Below are 16,442 nucleotides of genomic sequence, written 5' to 3' on the forward strand. Positions count from 1 at the left end.
TGTTAGTTATGGGGTATATGTGTACATTGTTGAAAGTGAATAGTGCATAGTCTTTCTTGGGTTCGTTTACTTTTGTTAGTTTGGTTTTGGGTTGGGATTTTATTTTGTGAATGATTTTGTTAACCATGTCTTTCTTGAATCCATTGTTTTTAGCTATGTCATGAATTAATTGTAATTCTTTGTTTAGATCTTCTTTTGTTAACGGTATATCGAATGCTCTGTGTATCATGCTATAGTAGGCTGCTCTTTTGTGTATGTTGGGGTGAACGGAATCCATTTTAATTGTATTTGAGGTATGCGTGGGTTTTCTGTATATTCTGTAAGAAAGGTGGTCATCATGTCTAGTAGTCGTTATGTCCAGGTAGTTCAGTTTGTGATTGTTTTCGGATTCCATGGTAAATTTTATATGGGTATCTATTGCATTAAGTTTATCTAATATATCAGTTTCATTTGTGGACCTATTGTCGAAGATGATAAAGATATCATCAACAAATCTACACCAAAAAAATATATGGTCTATTTTGTTGATGAATGTGTGCTCTAAATAGTCTATGTAAATTTCGGCAATTATACCAGAAGCGGGAGATCCCATTGGTAAACCCTGTTGCTGATAGATAGTATCATGGAATTTAAAGTAGTTGTTACTAATGGCAAAATTAAGTAATTTAATGAACTCTTCTATTTCCAAAGTGCTTAGATTGCTATGACTTTTTAGGTTAGATTCAATGATTTCTATTGTTCGTTTTGTGGGAATATTTGGGTACATGTTTATTATGTCAAATGATGCGAGTTTGTGATATGGTTCAATCTTTAATCCTTTTGTCCTATTACAAAATTCTATTGAGTTCCGTACTGTTTTATTAGCTAAGAATACGTAGTGCTTTTTGAGAAATCATTGAATAAATTGCGAAAGTTTATAGGTTGGGCTTGCTCTGTAGTTAATAATGAGTCTCATTGGAATATGTTCTTTGTGTATTTTGGGATAAGCTTTAGCAGTAGGTATTTGAGGATTCATTGCTATAAGTTTAGAGGATTCTACTTCTGTTAAAAGAAAGTGTGTATTTTTTAATAGGGTTTTGAGGTTCCTTTGTATGTTATTGGTCGGGTCTTTACGTTTGATGAGGAAAGTGTTATCTTGAAAGCATTCTTTGGTTTTCAATATGTATTGGTCTTTGTCGATAATAACTGTGGTATTGCCCTTATCGGCTTTCGTTATTAGTAGATTATTCTGTTTTATCTTGTCTTTGAGTTTGTTTATGTGTACTTTGTTGGTTGATTTATTATTTTGGGAGTTACTGTGAATTTTGTCAATATATTGTGGGAGCCTTTTTTTAATATCATATCTGACTTCGTCTCGTAGCTCATATGGGATTTTCTGTATAGCGTTTTCTATTTCGGTGATAGTAGTTGTAATGTTCTGGAAAGTTGATGTGTTACCCTAATTGTGCTTGGGTCCCTTGCTCAAGATAACAGTTTCCATTTCGTTAAAAGACGTATTTGTGAGATTTTTTACGGGTGGGTGGAATTTGTGTTCAGTGATTTCATTGGAAAAGGTGGCAGAGTTCGTGTTCGGAGTTTCGGTTTTTGGGTTTGGTTTGGATGGTTGTTTAAGTGCTTCTAACTTCTTATTTAGTGTATTGTGTTTTTTGGTGGCTAAGTTCCTGATTTTTTCTGTCGTGATCTGCTGAAAATTATCCCAATAGCTATGTGGTAACTCGTTAGATGCCTTTAAATGTATTCGGTATAGTTCGTTGTTAAGATGTTGTTTTTTACGGTATAAAAACTTTATTTCTTCTTTCAGCCAGATTTTGTTTGTTCTTTTTTGCGTATTTTGAGTTTGTTTAGTGTGTCTGTGTTTGTTGTTATATTTTCTCAGGAATTTAGGTGTTAAGTCATTTTTTAGACATTCCTTCAGAAAAACAATGCTCTTAATCGCATTCGTTAGTTTGATCTTTAAGTTTCGAAATCTATGTGCGCTCCATTTTGCCTGGTTGGCTACGATATCGTAATCTATAATCTTCATTTCCGTATTGACAATTGCACAATTAAAAATAGGAGAGGATTTCCACCAATCAATACTTATTTATTGTATATATTAAACTACAGGACCGGTTTCGACCTCATATTCAAGGTCATCTTCAGCTGAACCATATATACATATTAATATAATGAAGCTTTGATTAAGATTGTGGTGTTGAAGGAATGCCATATGATGATGATGTACATTTAGTTACATACAAATGGGGCATGTCTTAGCGTGAGCTGGCGTATATGTCATATATGTCACACTTTCTTTTAACAGAAGTAGAATCCTCTAAACTTATAGCAATGAATCCTCAAATACCTACTGCTAAAGCTTATCCCAAAATACACAAAGAATATATTCCTTCCCCTCACAGCAGCTAGCATAAGCCCAAGAAGAACACGAAGTAGTACATTACAAGCTCGCATGTCAAACACAACTCAGCTACACCAACAACAGTAAGTACATATTCCAATTCAAACACATAACCCTTAGACATTCCTCCGCACAATATCACTTATAACTCAATCTTATCTTCCACAGATTTTTCCTCAATAGGACAACATGTTGCAGACTATAAACACAGTTTCACAAACATCGATAACGATATGCAAATCCTAAACATAAACCCCAAAGGCCCCCTGCTCAACATAACAGAAGAATTCTACATCACTTTGGATCAGTACACCAATCCAAATTACAACATAAATGAAATCACAGAAAAAACTAACATCATCTTCAATACAGTTATCCCCGCCTTAAAAAACCCTTACCTTAAGTTAATCGATAAACAGAATGCAACAAGCAACAGAAAAACACCAAACAACACACCCAGCTCCATCCCTACCCCTACAACAACAACTCTCCCTACCCCTCCTTTCCTTCCCCTCACAGCAGCTAGCATAAGCCCAAGAAGAACACGAAGTAGTACATTACAAGCTCGCATGTCAAACACAACTCAGCTACACCAACAACAGTAAGTACATATTCCAATTCAAACACATAACCCTTAGACATTCCTCCGCACAATATCACTTATAACTCAATCTTATCTTCCACAGATAAACATAACATCATTGCACAGCTACAAATGGGAAAGGAGCCACTACTTTGAAACCAATGTCACCCAAATTTACGGATGCCAATAAGAAAACATGAATTGGTTCTTATAAAAGGGCAACACACACAGCAGAGCTGAACATATTTTACTTGAATTTCATCCATACATTTGGCACCCTTTTTAAATTGAAAGTGTTTTATCTCACATACGCACAGGAAGACAAAACTTTTATCCATGCAATTTTACAAACTCTATGAATAGCAGCTGAAGTGTACAACTGTGAATAAGACTTAAATACTGAAGTTAGTCGATGTATTGACCACCAAGCAAGAACGAATGTTCATGTACATGAAGTGTTTTTATGTATTGTTTTTATCTTGTACATATATATAAGTTAGTTTAGGAAAAGACGTGTTTTATACACTAGTTTTAAGACCTTCAACATTTTAGACATACAGTTGCAATATTGCACAGAATGACATATACGCCAGCTCACGCTAAGACGTGCCCCATTTGTATGTAACTAAATGTACATCATCATCATATGGCATTCCTTCAACACCACAATCTTAATCAAAGCTTCATTATATTAATATGTATATATGGTTCAGCTGAAGATGACCTTGAATATGAGGTCGAAACCGGTCCTGTAGTTTAATATATACAATAAATAAGTATTGATTGGATGAAGCTGTATTCAAAGATATGAGCTCCATTGATGTTTCCGTATTGAACTGAGATCACAGAGATGAGATATCTATTAGGTTCCACCTATTCAATACTAATTACGTGTTGATGTTACTAATAAATTTAAACTTGGGACCGGTTTCGACACACAAAATGTCATCGTCAGCCATAAAATGAATCACAAATATATAAGCAAAGACATAATAATCAAAACTATTGTGGATACTTATTGAAATATGATAATTAAAAATCTTTAACCGTCCATTCACACCATGTGTTACGATAAATCGCCATAACAGAAGAGCAGTGGCTTAATAATTAAATCTGGCACAGTGACACATTGAAGTATGCATATAGTCTCTCACTAATCAAAGAATAAAAGAAGGTTCTTCAATATGTAGGCTTTGTGCATCCGTTTAATAGAAGGCTCCAACAGGCTTCCAAAGTAAAGAGTCATTGAAAACATTGACACATGTTATGCGTCAACCAGAGCGTCGATAACTTATTGGAATCACTTGGTATGTAATTTATACCTGATAAAAAATTTTTACACTGATGAATATGAAAGCAGTCAGTGGTAAAAGACGTTAGTCTTGTGAGAAGGAGATATAAAATGTTATATGTGGTAGGTCTGGAGGGGAGAAGATGGATGGATGGGGGGAAGAAAAAGATCTTGTTAGGGGAGTAGTAGGTTTAAGGTGGGTCTTGTGAACAGTGTGGTGGGGGTTTGTAATGTGATAGGGTACTGTGTATCAATAGGAGGTCAATATCTAGTGCGATACACAATACCCTATCATGTTACAAACCCCCACCACACTGTTCACAAGACCCACCTTAAACCTACTACTCCCCTAACAAGATCTTTTTCTTCCCCCCATCCATCCATCTTCTCCCCTCCAGACCTACCACATATAACATTTTATATCTCCTTCTCACAAAACTAACGTCTTTTACCACTGACTGATTTCATGTTCATCAATGTTAAAAAAATTTTTCAGGTATAAATTACATACCAAGTGATTCAAATAAGTTCTCGACGCTCTGGTTGATGCAAAACATGTGCCAATGTTTTCAATGACTCTCTACTTTGGAAGCCTGTTGGAGCCTTCTATTAAACGGATGCACAAAGACTACATATTGAAGAACCTTCTTTTATTCTTTGATTAGTGAGAGACTATATGCATACTTCAATGTGTCACTGTACCAGATTTAATTATTATGCTGTTGCTCTTCTGTTATGGCGATTTATCTTAACACATGGTGTGAATGGACGGTTAAAGATTTTTAATGATCATATTTCAATATGTATTCACAATAGTTTTGATTATTATGTCTTTGCTTATATATTTGTGATTCATTTTATGGCTGACGATGACATTTTATGTACCGAAACCGGTCCCAAGTTGAATAAAAGTTATTAGTAACATCAACACGTAATTAGTATTGAATAGGTGGAACCTAATAGATATCTCATCTCTGGGATGAAGCTGTACTCATAAACCAGCTTCAGTGGTGGGGTCATGTGAGGCAAATGGAGGAGGATAGTTTACCTAGGAGAATAATGGTCTCTGTTATGGAGGGTAAGAGAAGTAGGGGGAGACCAAGGCGATGATGGTTGACTCAGTTTCTAATGATTTAAAGATAAGAGGTGTAGAAATAAATGAGGCCACAGCCTTAGTTGCAAAATAGAGGATTGTGGTGATGTTTAGTAAATTCACAGAGGCTTGCAGACTGAACGCTGAAAGGCATAACGGTCTATAATAATGATGATGATGTATGTATTTATGTTTTTAAAAATTAGTTTTGATCGATATAGATCATCTTCAGCTGATACATCATACTACTAATAACTAAAATAGCATTCACTATTATTAAAATGTCACTCTACTAGTCTGGTATTTATTCACGTTTGAAATAGCGATTTAAGTCAAAATAATCAGTATTTAGTTTTTGATGTCAAATGGAAGCCTGGAGTTTCTGGTTTCCTAATATGTAGGTATCATTGGCCTGAGATGTATAGAAACGCCGTAAATTGCATTTAAGTGGACCACTGCATTCATGATTTATCTGCTGTGGGGGTGTGGTCTGGCGCTGACATTCACTAGCTTTCCATGTATGTATGTTCAGTCGGTCAGCGATGCTGCTGGTGGGATCCTCAACACCTCTGCCATCAGCTGTCATATATGGTCTAGGCATCACTGAAGAGGTGTACTAGGGAATGAGGAGTGAGTTTCCTCACCGAGCCAGAGTTGCTATTACATATCAGTCTGCCAAGCCCACTGAAATGCATACACCAACCGACCCTATGAGCAACATTTTCACATCATTCATAGCAGGGACTGACTGCATAAGGATTGGTATTACTAGCATTGCTCATACCTCAGTCACTTTTATATTGTCAAAGCCAAGGATAAGACAGAGACAGATCTATGAAAGTAACAAAATTGCTCTAGCCTATACCAGAAGACATAGTGCACTGTAAACACTAGGTCCTGCCAGCAGAGGCGGAGCTTTCCATACTCAAGTGGGTTATCATATGATCTATCTCTGGAGAAAGAATGTTGAATCTTGCATAAATGCTGTGGAATCTAACTTTGACTGTCATGTGCTGTGTTATTTGTGTTTGTATCGAGTGACTAACTTCCCCTAAGTAAATAATGGGTAGTAATAGATGTAGTGGCTATAAAAGAAAACACCGTTTCTATGGACATAGATACACACTGAAGAAACAAAATATTATTGAGACAGTAGGCCAAAATGAGAAGAGTGAAAATCATCTTCCCAATGTAAGTAGTGCTTCTGAGTCCAAACTTTCTACTTAGTATTTTGACAGTTATTGTGGTGATTCTTAAGGTAGTTTTAACATTAAATTTAGTGTGGAATGTGTAGAAAAACTGTTATCTTTGCTGGTATGTCTTGTCTATGAACTCTGGGTCAATATTGGTGAAAAACGTTTGTAAACAGAGGTTAGATTGGACTTTTGTTGTTAGTTTGGTGTAGTAATTGTGATTTTCAATCAGAACCCCAGTGTACATCAAAGAGAATTGGCCAAATGCCTGAAATTAATAGAAGACTTGCACCTCATTGGTTGTGGGTGAAGTGAAGCAAGAACATTTTCTTATATAATGAATTTACCTCCACCACCTACACCATATACTGAACTTGTCAAAATTCTGGCTAAAGTTACCACTGAAGTTGTTGAAGAAGTAATGAAAGATGCTGCAGAAGAAATAAAAATCTAAAACAACCCAATAATGAATGTGGTATGACTGTTGATGGCAGTTGGCACCGAAGAGGACATTCTTCACTCTCTGTGGTAGCAGCATTGTCAGTAGACACTGGTAAAGTTATTGATGTTTAAGTAATGTCTAAGAGTTGTGTAGGATGTAAGCTACATTCAACTGATGACAAAAAGTCACCATTCTACCTTTCCTGGCAAGCAGATCACGCTGCAGTATGCATGAAAAACTTCAGTGAGTCATCACCACATATGGAACCAGAGCGTGCCAAAGTGATTTTTGGTCGCTCAGTAGCATAAAGAGGGCTGGAGTACATAGACTATTAGGGGGATGGAGACTCAGAGAGCTACAAAGCTGTGGTAGAGACTGATCCTAACAATGGGAAGCAAATAAACAAACTAGAATGTGTTGGGCATTATCAGAAGAGATTGGGAACAGCGCTGTGGAAACTGGCACAGGAAAAAAGTTAGGGGGAAAAGGGAAATTGACAGGTGCTCTCATTGATAAAATGCAAAATTACTTTGGCATTGCACTTTGAAGCAATATTTCCAGCATAGAAGCATTGTACAATGGCATTTGGTCAACATTATACCATTTGACAACAACCAAAGAGAGGCCTACACACCACAGGTGTCCTGAAGGAAGTGAAGGTTGGTGCTCTTACTGTGAGCTAAAGCTGAAAAAAACTCAACAGCTACAAGTACAAACCAGGCATACCTTGGGATATTCTCCAAGAAGTAAAGCCATTTTATGAAAGACTCAGCAGTAGGGAGTTGTTGGGAAAATGTCTGCGTGGATTGACGTGAAATTGCAATGAGTCATTCAGTTCCATAATATGGCGTCGATGTCCAAAAGACACTCATGTAGGACTCACAACTCTGAGATTAGGCGTAATGGATGTTGTGATCCATTATAACTGTGGCAGTGCAAGTGAATTACACGTGCTACAAAAGATGAACATCACTCAGGGAAGATACAATGCAGCCGGTGCAAAGACAGCAGATAAAGAACGACTCTTCAAAGCCAAAAAAACAGAGCACCCCGGAGCAGAAACAACTGAGAAGGTATCTCAGAGGAAGAAACCGACTTAAAGAGGACAATAAACTACAACAAATGGGACCTACTTGTGCATCAGGAGGGTTTCAATCAGCCAAAGTAAGTTGTTTCAATCCCGAAATAAACTTCCAAGATTCAACTTCAGTTTTCCACACGATGAAATTCTGCACATTTTTCTTAATTCAAACAATCATAGTGCCTTCAAATTTTAAGTTAGAGAATACAATGATGTGTCAAATTGAAGCTTATTAACTGTAGAATGTTTTGAACTAAACATATTAATAAATAAGACTATGATAAAAATGTACCAAACAAAAAAAAAAAAATCCAAATACTCTAAAATTTTGAGTACCATCTAAAATATATCCAAAAAATTATAACATCAGAAAATTCTCATATTCTGTTTAGTTCATCACATTATAAGCATTATTACAACCAATTATGCGCAAAAATAATTGAAATTGAACTATTTTCCAGAAAGCTATGATTTTTGGAAATTTATGAAAAATTTTGGAGTTTTTGACAATTATTTATGAAACGGTACCTTAAATATGAAATTTTTATAATGTAAATAACTTCTCTAAATGCAAGTATTCATTTTACAAATTTAAAAAAAATTGGTAGAATAGTAGAGATTTTGGTCCGAAACGTGAATACGTACCTTAGCATGTTGGTCATATTTTACTAAGACAATACTTTGCATATATGCTCAGTTCTACATCTCATCAAGATTATGAATGATTTTAAAGTGTATCTACGCTTCGCAGTGATAAGAAGAATATCATAAGAATTCTGCTTCACCACAACAACACTATGCATATATGCCCATTTCTACATCTCATCAAGACTGTGAATTTTGAATTGTATCTATGTTCTTGAATACTACGAAGAATATTTTAAGACTTCTTCTTCTCATATATTTCTACAACTAAGTGAACTAATTTTTTGCAACAAATGTGTTTTCAGGAAATTCTATAAACAATTTTCATAGTCTCAAACTTATATGTTTTAGGACCATCTTCAAAACAACTGTGTTTCAAATACTTAATTCTGTACGCGATATGGCTGAAGATGACCTTTAAATAGGTCAAAACTAGTCCCATTAAATGTTTATTTAATAAACACTATTTAATTTGTATTGAAACAGTAGAATAACTCACTTATTATTTTATTTGCTTTAATCAAAATTCAATATTGACCCATAAAATGAAATTCATTTCTCCACACATCTATATAAGCCATAGAAATCCTGTCATTAAAATCTGAGATGTTTCCTCCTAGTTAAAACTACTTAAAAAGCAACAACAGCTAGCAGTGGATCATCACACATCGCTTCACAACTAGAGTTAAGACAATGTGATTGTACTTTTCCGACTGATGCAGACAGTTTTAATGACCTATTTTACCATGACATTGATTCAGAACAGTAGAATTAGTTTGCGAATTTTTTAAGTCGGCAAGAGTGATATTTTAATAATAGTGAATGTTATTTTAGTTATTAGTAGTATGATGTATCAGCTGAAGATAATCTCTATAGATCGAAACTAGTCCTGTAATATATATTTTTAAAACATAAATACATATATTTATCATTATATATGTTACAGGGTTACCCATGGACCAGCAGAGGTGAAAGAAGGTGCCGGGGTGAATGGGTCTAACTACTATGTCAAGAAGGAATTTAAACTGAAATGGAAGGTTATATTTTCAAAAAGCAACAAGTTAACAAAATTCTCACTTAGTGAGATATCAATGATATATCAGGTACCATGACAAAGTTTAGACAAAGCAAGAAAACCCAAACTTTAATGACTGTTTGATAATCAGGGCTTTCCACTCCTCGCTTTACATTTCCTGAGCTCTCAGCTCAACTTTACAAAGGAGTACAATTTTACACAAGGGCAGAAATCCCCTAATACATGGAGCGCTGGCTCCCAACTCACAATATCAAGCCTTCAAAAGGCATTCAGTAATCTTACTTTGAATAAGATCTAACATACTCTCAGTTTTCAAGCCAATTCAAGACAACACCAAAAATATCTTACACCTTTTTGGCCTTCCATGGCCCAGCTTACAAACTGAAACAGGGGTATCTCGTACCCAACCTATAGGGCCTTCATGTAAAAGAAATAACAGTTAAATAAATGGCCCGAACACAAAATGAAAGGAGGCGAATACTTGCACTCCTAGATGTGAATTCTAAAACCTAAAGGGCACTAGGCTGATGAAACAGGGGCTATTCCCAAACTATGGAGGTGACTCATATAAGAAAGAATTTAAGACATTACAGAAAGGAAGAAAACCAGTTACAAAACGTAGTCACCTCAAACCAATACGAAGGGGAGTTCGAGAGGGTACCTCACTCTCTATCCCCGATTTACAGTCAAAGATTTTATGAAGTTATTACATAAGCCAGCAGAAGTTACATTTTCAGAAAGTTAGGTTACATAGTTAAGGTTTCGGACCTCTCCCTCGGGTTAAACTGCAGAGGTAGCAAGAAATAAAGATGTTAAGCGGCCATACCTTGTCAGAGTACTGCTGCCTGATGAAAGAGGCACCTCCCACCTCCTGCTTGACACACACACTAAGTTAGATGACAATCAGTTGGCCAAGAGACGTGAAAATCCGCAGTTTATAAACCCTCAGGGAAAGTTCGAGACCTTTCATGAATAATCAAGCCACACCCTCTCACTTTATTGGTTACCTTAAAGTTACACACAAAATCGAAGAAGAAGCCTGTGATAGGCAAAAAATTAATTACAAAAATTCGTGATTGGCTAAATTCAAAACTGGCGGAAAGAAAGGATAAATATTGCCAACCCAGAAATGAATGAACGAAATTTAGTAAAGAAAAAACTTATGAATACAAAACTTCTTCATAAAAGTTCTTTCACTTCGCACCAGAGTGCATGATCATAGTTTTTTAGCAAAGACATCTGTTGAAGGAAGTCCAAACTTCTTGATGACTGGTAAACAAAACACGTAGAATTTCATACAGTACATGAAACTTAAAAATAAGAAAATTACGTCCAATTACTGTAGTGACATCTTCTGAGTAATGGTTGAAGTAGGTGTAGTTTCAAGTTCACTATTTCTCCAGAAGAGGAGTTCTTTTAGGCGCAAGATTTAAATGTGCGGCGTAGAGGTGTACCTCCCGGTACAATATATAGTATTGATTAGGTGGAAACATCCAACCTTTATAATTGAGTACCATCATCGTTTCACACAACAAGTCCATATCCATTGTGGCATTTCATATATTCTTCCCACTGAGACCCAACAGGTCCATTTAAGTCTTCTCCAAGGATAATGGACTCATCCAGGGGAATCATTCAAAGATGGGTATTGTGATTGTTCCAAAATTCATCCTTCTCACCCTCTGTACAGCCAATTTGATGGGCGTAGCAAGATATAATATGGACAGCTATTGATAGCAAATCGCTCTTGATAGATATAAGCCTATCCAACACTCTGTTGACATTTGTGATACAGTTGCAGTAGAGCTGGTTAACCACTATTGCCACACTTTTCCGTACAATACGTGTACCATGATGACTTGTAGCCATCCCCAATTTCTTTTGCTTTTAAACCTCTCCATTTGGTCTCCTGTATGCAGGCAATATTGACAAGTCTGTTATTTAGCATTTCTGCTAGCTCACAATGTCATCCAGTCAATATTCCTATGTTGAGTGTAACAGATCTTAGTCTTAGTTGTTGTTGTTGTTGTTGTTGTCGTCATTGTTTTTGTTGTTGTTGTTGTTGTTGTTGAACTAGCTTCTTTAACCTTCGTCGTGCATGGGAAGGTAACCCTTGCACATTTCTCATGTCACTTGTGCCGAAGTGGTGCACATGGCTTTGGGAAGAGACCATAGCCACTGATGGCAACAAGAAATACCTCAACGGATGGAAAAATCAAGTCTAGAACCAGTAAAATACTTACTTTTTACTAACATCAAATTTCTTTTCCTTCCAAGCATGTTATGAAAACTTGCTTTCCTTCAAAAACAGTAAGTTTATGTGGGTAATCAAACATAATAAGGCAGGTGTTTTAAGTTTTCGGGAGATATTTAGCGACTGGATAAAATGCATGTAATACACAGTATAGTGTAATAAGAATTTAAAAAAATTTAAATAATAATTTTACACTGCTGGAAAAAACATGCAACATACTCAAGGACAAGGTCATTTTATTCACAAGCTATATGACAGGTAGTCCATCAGTGCAGGAGTATATGATTCCAAATTTAGACCGTATGAAACACACGTCACAGTAAAGAGTGTTCAAACAGTCACATAAATACAGTGTACCCCCTCTGTCAGCAATGCAGGCGTGTATGCGCACATGCAAACGATCATAAAGGTGCCGAATGGCATCCTGTGATAGATTGTCCCTAGCATCTTGCACCTTTTGATGCAATTCGACAATGGTTCTTGCAGGCTCTGGAGAACGCGCAATTTCCCCCTTCATCGTGTCCCGTATGTGTTAAATTGGTGAGAGATCCGGTGATCTTGCTGACTAGGGCAGTTGTACACTGCATAAAGCATGTTGCGTCGCAGCAGCTGTATGTGGATGTGCATTGTCCTGCTGAGAAAGTACATCACCTTCCTGTCGAAGAAATGGCAGTAGCACGGCGTCAGCAACCTAATGTAGCGGGCACTGGTTATGTCACCCTGCAGAAACACCAATTTTGACTGATGGCCTCCCACATCATGAAGCCTAGGGTGAGACCTGGGTGTTGTGGGTGAATGCACTCTGCAATAGGCCGCTCACCAGGTCTATGCCGTACACATCTATGCCTATCACTTGCATACAGAGAGAACCTATTCTCATCACTGAAGACAACAGAGCGCCATTCCCTCTCCATGATATAGATGCCCATAGGGAACCTAAAATATTTTTCCCGAATGAGTAAATTTATAATACCAGTATTGTTGGTCCATTATTGAATATTATAAATTTTCCACCTAACTCATTCCTGGTTGCTAGCGTTTCACCTCAGTGTGCTAAGTTGGGCTCATCAGTTGGTAAATAGCATACCTACTAAGACATATGGCTAGTGCATACCGCAGAGGCCACTGCTTAGGCTACGTGTAGCCACTGGCAATGCCAATGCACTATGAGAGACTTTGTCTCATTATCAAAAATTGATGCCTGCCTAGCGATCAGATGATATAGATGTAGATTCCCATAGGGAACATGAAATATTTTTGCTGAATGAGTAAATTTATAATACCATTATTGTTGGTCCATTATTTTACATTACAAATTTTCCAGCTAACTCATTCCTGGTTGCCAGCGTTTCACCCCAGTGTGCTAAAAATGTCAAAAACATATCAGATGCAAGATTTTTCTCTCCATGGGAATTTAGAATTTTCCAGTGTGCTAAGTCGGCGGGGCATGGTTGTACCCTAGAATGATTGTTGCAAACACTGCTCACCCCTAACCTCAGTTACTGCCTGCAGAGTCAAAACAGAGTGCACATGGACAGGCCTCCTGAACGCCATCTGATCGCCAATGTCCGTGAGAGATGACTCACTAACACAACCACCCCTCAGTTTTCTTCTTCCTTTCTCCTACCACCTGTGGGATCGCAGGTGCAGGCCGTGTCACACATGAGAATTTGGTCCTGTTTTTCGGCCGGGTGCCCTTCCTGACGCCATCCCTATATGGAGGGATGTAATTACTATTGCGTGTTTCTGTGGTGGTTGGTAGTGCAGTATGTTGTGAGAATATGAAGAGGAAAGTGTTGGGGCAAACACAAATGCCCAGTCCCCTAGCCAGAAGAATTAATCAGAGGCAATTAAAATCCCCGACCCGGCCGGGAATCGAACTCGGGACCCTCTGAACCAAAGGCCTCAATTATGACCATTCACCCAAATAACAACCCCTCAGTATGCACATATTATAACCTGGTGCCACTGAACACAGTCTTTGAGGATGTTGCAAGTTTTTTTTTTCTGGCAGTGTATTTCAAATTGCATGATCTAATGAAAAATAGGGAACTTAGTTGGGTTTCTTTTTCAGAACGTGTGGTGCAGCCATTGAAATTCCATCACCAGTTGGTGAGTTGGGTCCAGGATGAGACTTTGGTACAGGATGTATCTGTATCACGTCCTAAGGATCGTGTTCATTGGGGAATTCCTGTGCCAGATGATTCCAACCAGATTATTTATGTTTGGCTTGAGGCTCTTGTAAACTATCTTACTGTAGCAGGGTATCCTGACCCTAGCTATCAACATTTGTGGCCACCAGACCTGCAAATAATTGGCAAGGACATTCTCAGGTTAGTCATTACTAGATCAGCCTGCAACAATATTCTATAATGGTATTAGAACACTTGTAATATACTCTCAATCTCACTCCTGATATACTACGGTACAGTGTAAGTAATCCAGCTCTCTTGGGACTGGAGGGCTGCCATATTACTGGAAAAAACAGATTATTAGGATTTATAGGGTGTAACTCTTGAAGGGTACACTGCAGTATAATTTGTAGATAACTTTTTGCCTGATATTGACTGAAAATAATTCTGGTCAAATTGTGTTCTCAACTTGTTCAGCATCCGTCACTAACACAAGTCATGTTTGCTGAAACTTTGTTTGTATAGGAACTTAGCTCTTTCCATAAGAATGTTATTGTTTGGGTCATCAGTTCATAGACTTGTTTGATGCAGCTCTCTATGCCACCCTATCCTATAAGAACATCTCCCTTAATGGGTGCTTGGTGGGTGCATTCCTGAAGAAACCATGCCTAGAGTGTTTCGTCAACTTTAACCTCATTCTTTATCATCTTCCTTTCACCTGTTGAACATGGAGCTGTTCTACAGAATCCATGATTTTTACCTGGTTCTTTTTAATATTGCAGAATTACAGATAGTTGCATCTCCAACACTATTGGTTCGATAAGTCATTCTGTTTAATCAGTCATTCATTTGATCATTCACCACTTACCTGCATTTAGGGCTGTTGCCCAGGTGGCAGATTCCCTTTCAGCTGTTTAACTTGTCTTTTACTAAATGATTTCAAAGAAGATGGAAATTTACCAAACATCTCACATGGTAAATTATTCCAATCCCGAATTCCTCTTTTTATAAACGAGTTTTCGCTCCAATTTGACCTCTTAAATTCCAACTTTATCCTCATATTATGGTCTTTCCTACTTTTTAAAACTCCGCTCAAGCTTATTTTGTCTAATTTTGTGAATACTACTCTTTTTGTTGAAAATCACCCAGGAAAAATTGTGCTGCTGTCCTATCATCGCCATAAGACCTGTCTGTGTCGGTGCGTCGTAAAGCCATTAGCAAAAACATTAACAACACGTATGTCCGACCCTTGTCCCTTTCTTTATGGGGTCAGGTATGGAGTGAGATGAATCTTCATAGCGAGTTTCTGTGACTGGATGCCCTTCCTGACATTCACCATATCAGAGGAATTAATGAGATGAAATTAATAATGTGATATATGATAGTAGGAAGGGAATCCGGTATCAGCACATAGTCTACTCATGTCGAATAGCACCAGGGGGTCTGCTCAAGGCTTAACATCTCCATCCGACAGATAGATCACTGTCAGCAGCGTCATATGCCATTACTCCATGTGAACACTGTGGAGATTTGTAATTTAATCCAGGCTTTTGGCACGCAATCTAGTGATTAGAAATTGTATGCTAGCACCTCTCCTACCCTGCTGGCCAACATTCTGACAGGGAATTTTTTTTCGATCAGTGGGCCTTGAACCGACTAACCACGGTACCAGACCATACAGACTTGATGCCTTAACAGTCATGGCCACCAGGCAGGCTACTTACAAGGTTTCTAAACTCATCATATCTAAGTCATTGTTTGTTTTAAGCTTTCTTCATTTCTCCATAATCTTTACAATGTCTTTTGTGATCATCGACTTATTGTTCTGTTCTCTTTTTGAAGGCATTTGTTTGCTGTTATAGTAATTATAGTTTGACTTGTTCCCTATTCTCTTGATTTGATTGTCCTGTTTGATTTCAGTTAGTACAGTTTTCCTTATAAATTCTCTCGAGCTTATATGCCAGTTTGAAACTTTGATCAATCCCATCTCATTTTTCTTCTGTTTTCTTTTTACCTTACAAGGTACAAGGTCTGGATCCATTTCAGTATCAGCTCCTATATAACTTTCCCTCTTAAGTATAAAAGTTTTCAGTGATCTTTATCCAGGGTTACATAGTTAAGATGTCTACCGAAAATAACTTGTGAACCATTAAAGATGTCAACTTGCTGTTTTCACTTTCAGTAATGGTACCAAGGGCTCATAATTGAACATTCAGTACTTTTCCAGGTTGTCAATATATGATGAAATATAATAATTCTTTTAAAAAGTGGAACTACATTGTTTTTTTTAGACC

At 37.2% G+C, this 16,442-nt stretch overlaps 1 protein-coding gene across 1 annotated transcript in view; it reads left to right on the plus strand.

Annotated features, from left to right (window-relative positions):
* MetRS-m (Methionyl-tRNA synthetase, mitochondrial) overlaps positions 1-16,442 on the plus strand; it is a 120,807-nt gene that overhangs the window by 57,568 nt on the left and 46,797 nt on the right. The window contains exon 4 of the mRNA XM_067151347.2: positions 14,091-14,349. Coding sequence (XP_067007448.2) covers positions 14,091-14,349 — 259 coding nt within the window. The remainder of the gene's footprint in view (positions 1-14,090; positions 14,350-16,442) is intronic.

This window comes from Anabrus simplex, chromosome 7, assembly GCF_040414725.1.
Source record: "Anabrus simplex isolate iqAnaSimp1 chromosome 7, ASM4041472v1, whole genome shotgun sequence".
Taxonomy (NCBI): domain Eukaryota; kingdom Metazoa; phylum Arthropoda; class Insecta; order Orthoptera; family Tettigoniidae; genus Anabrus; species Anabrus simplex.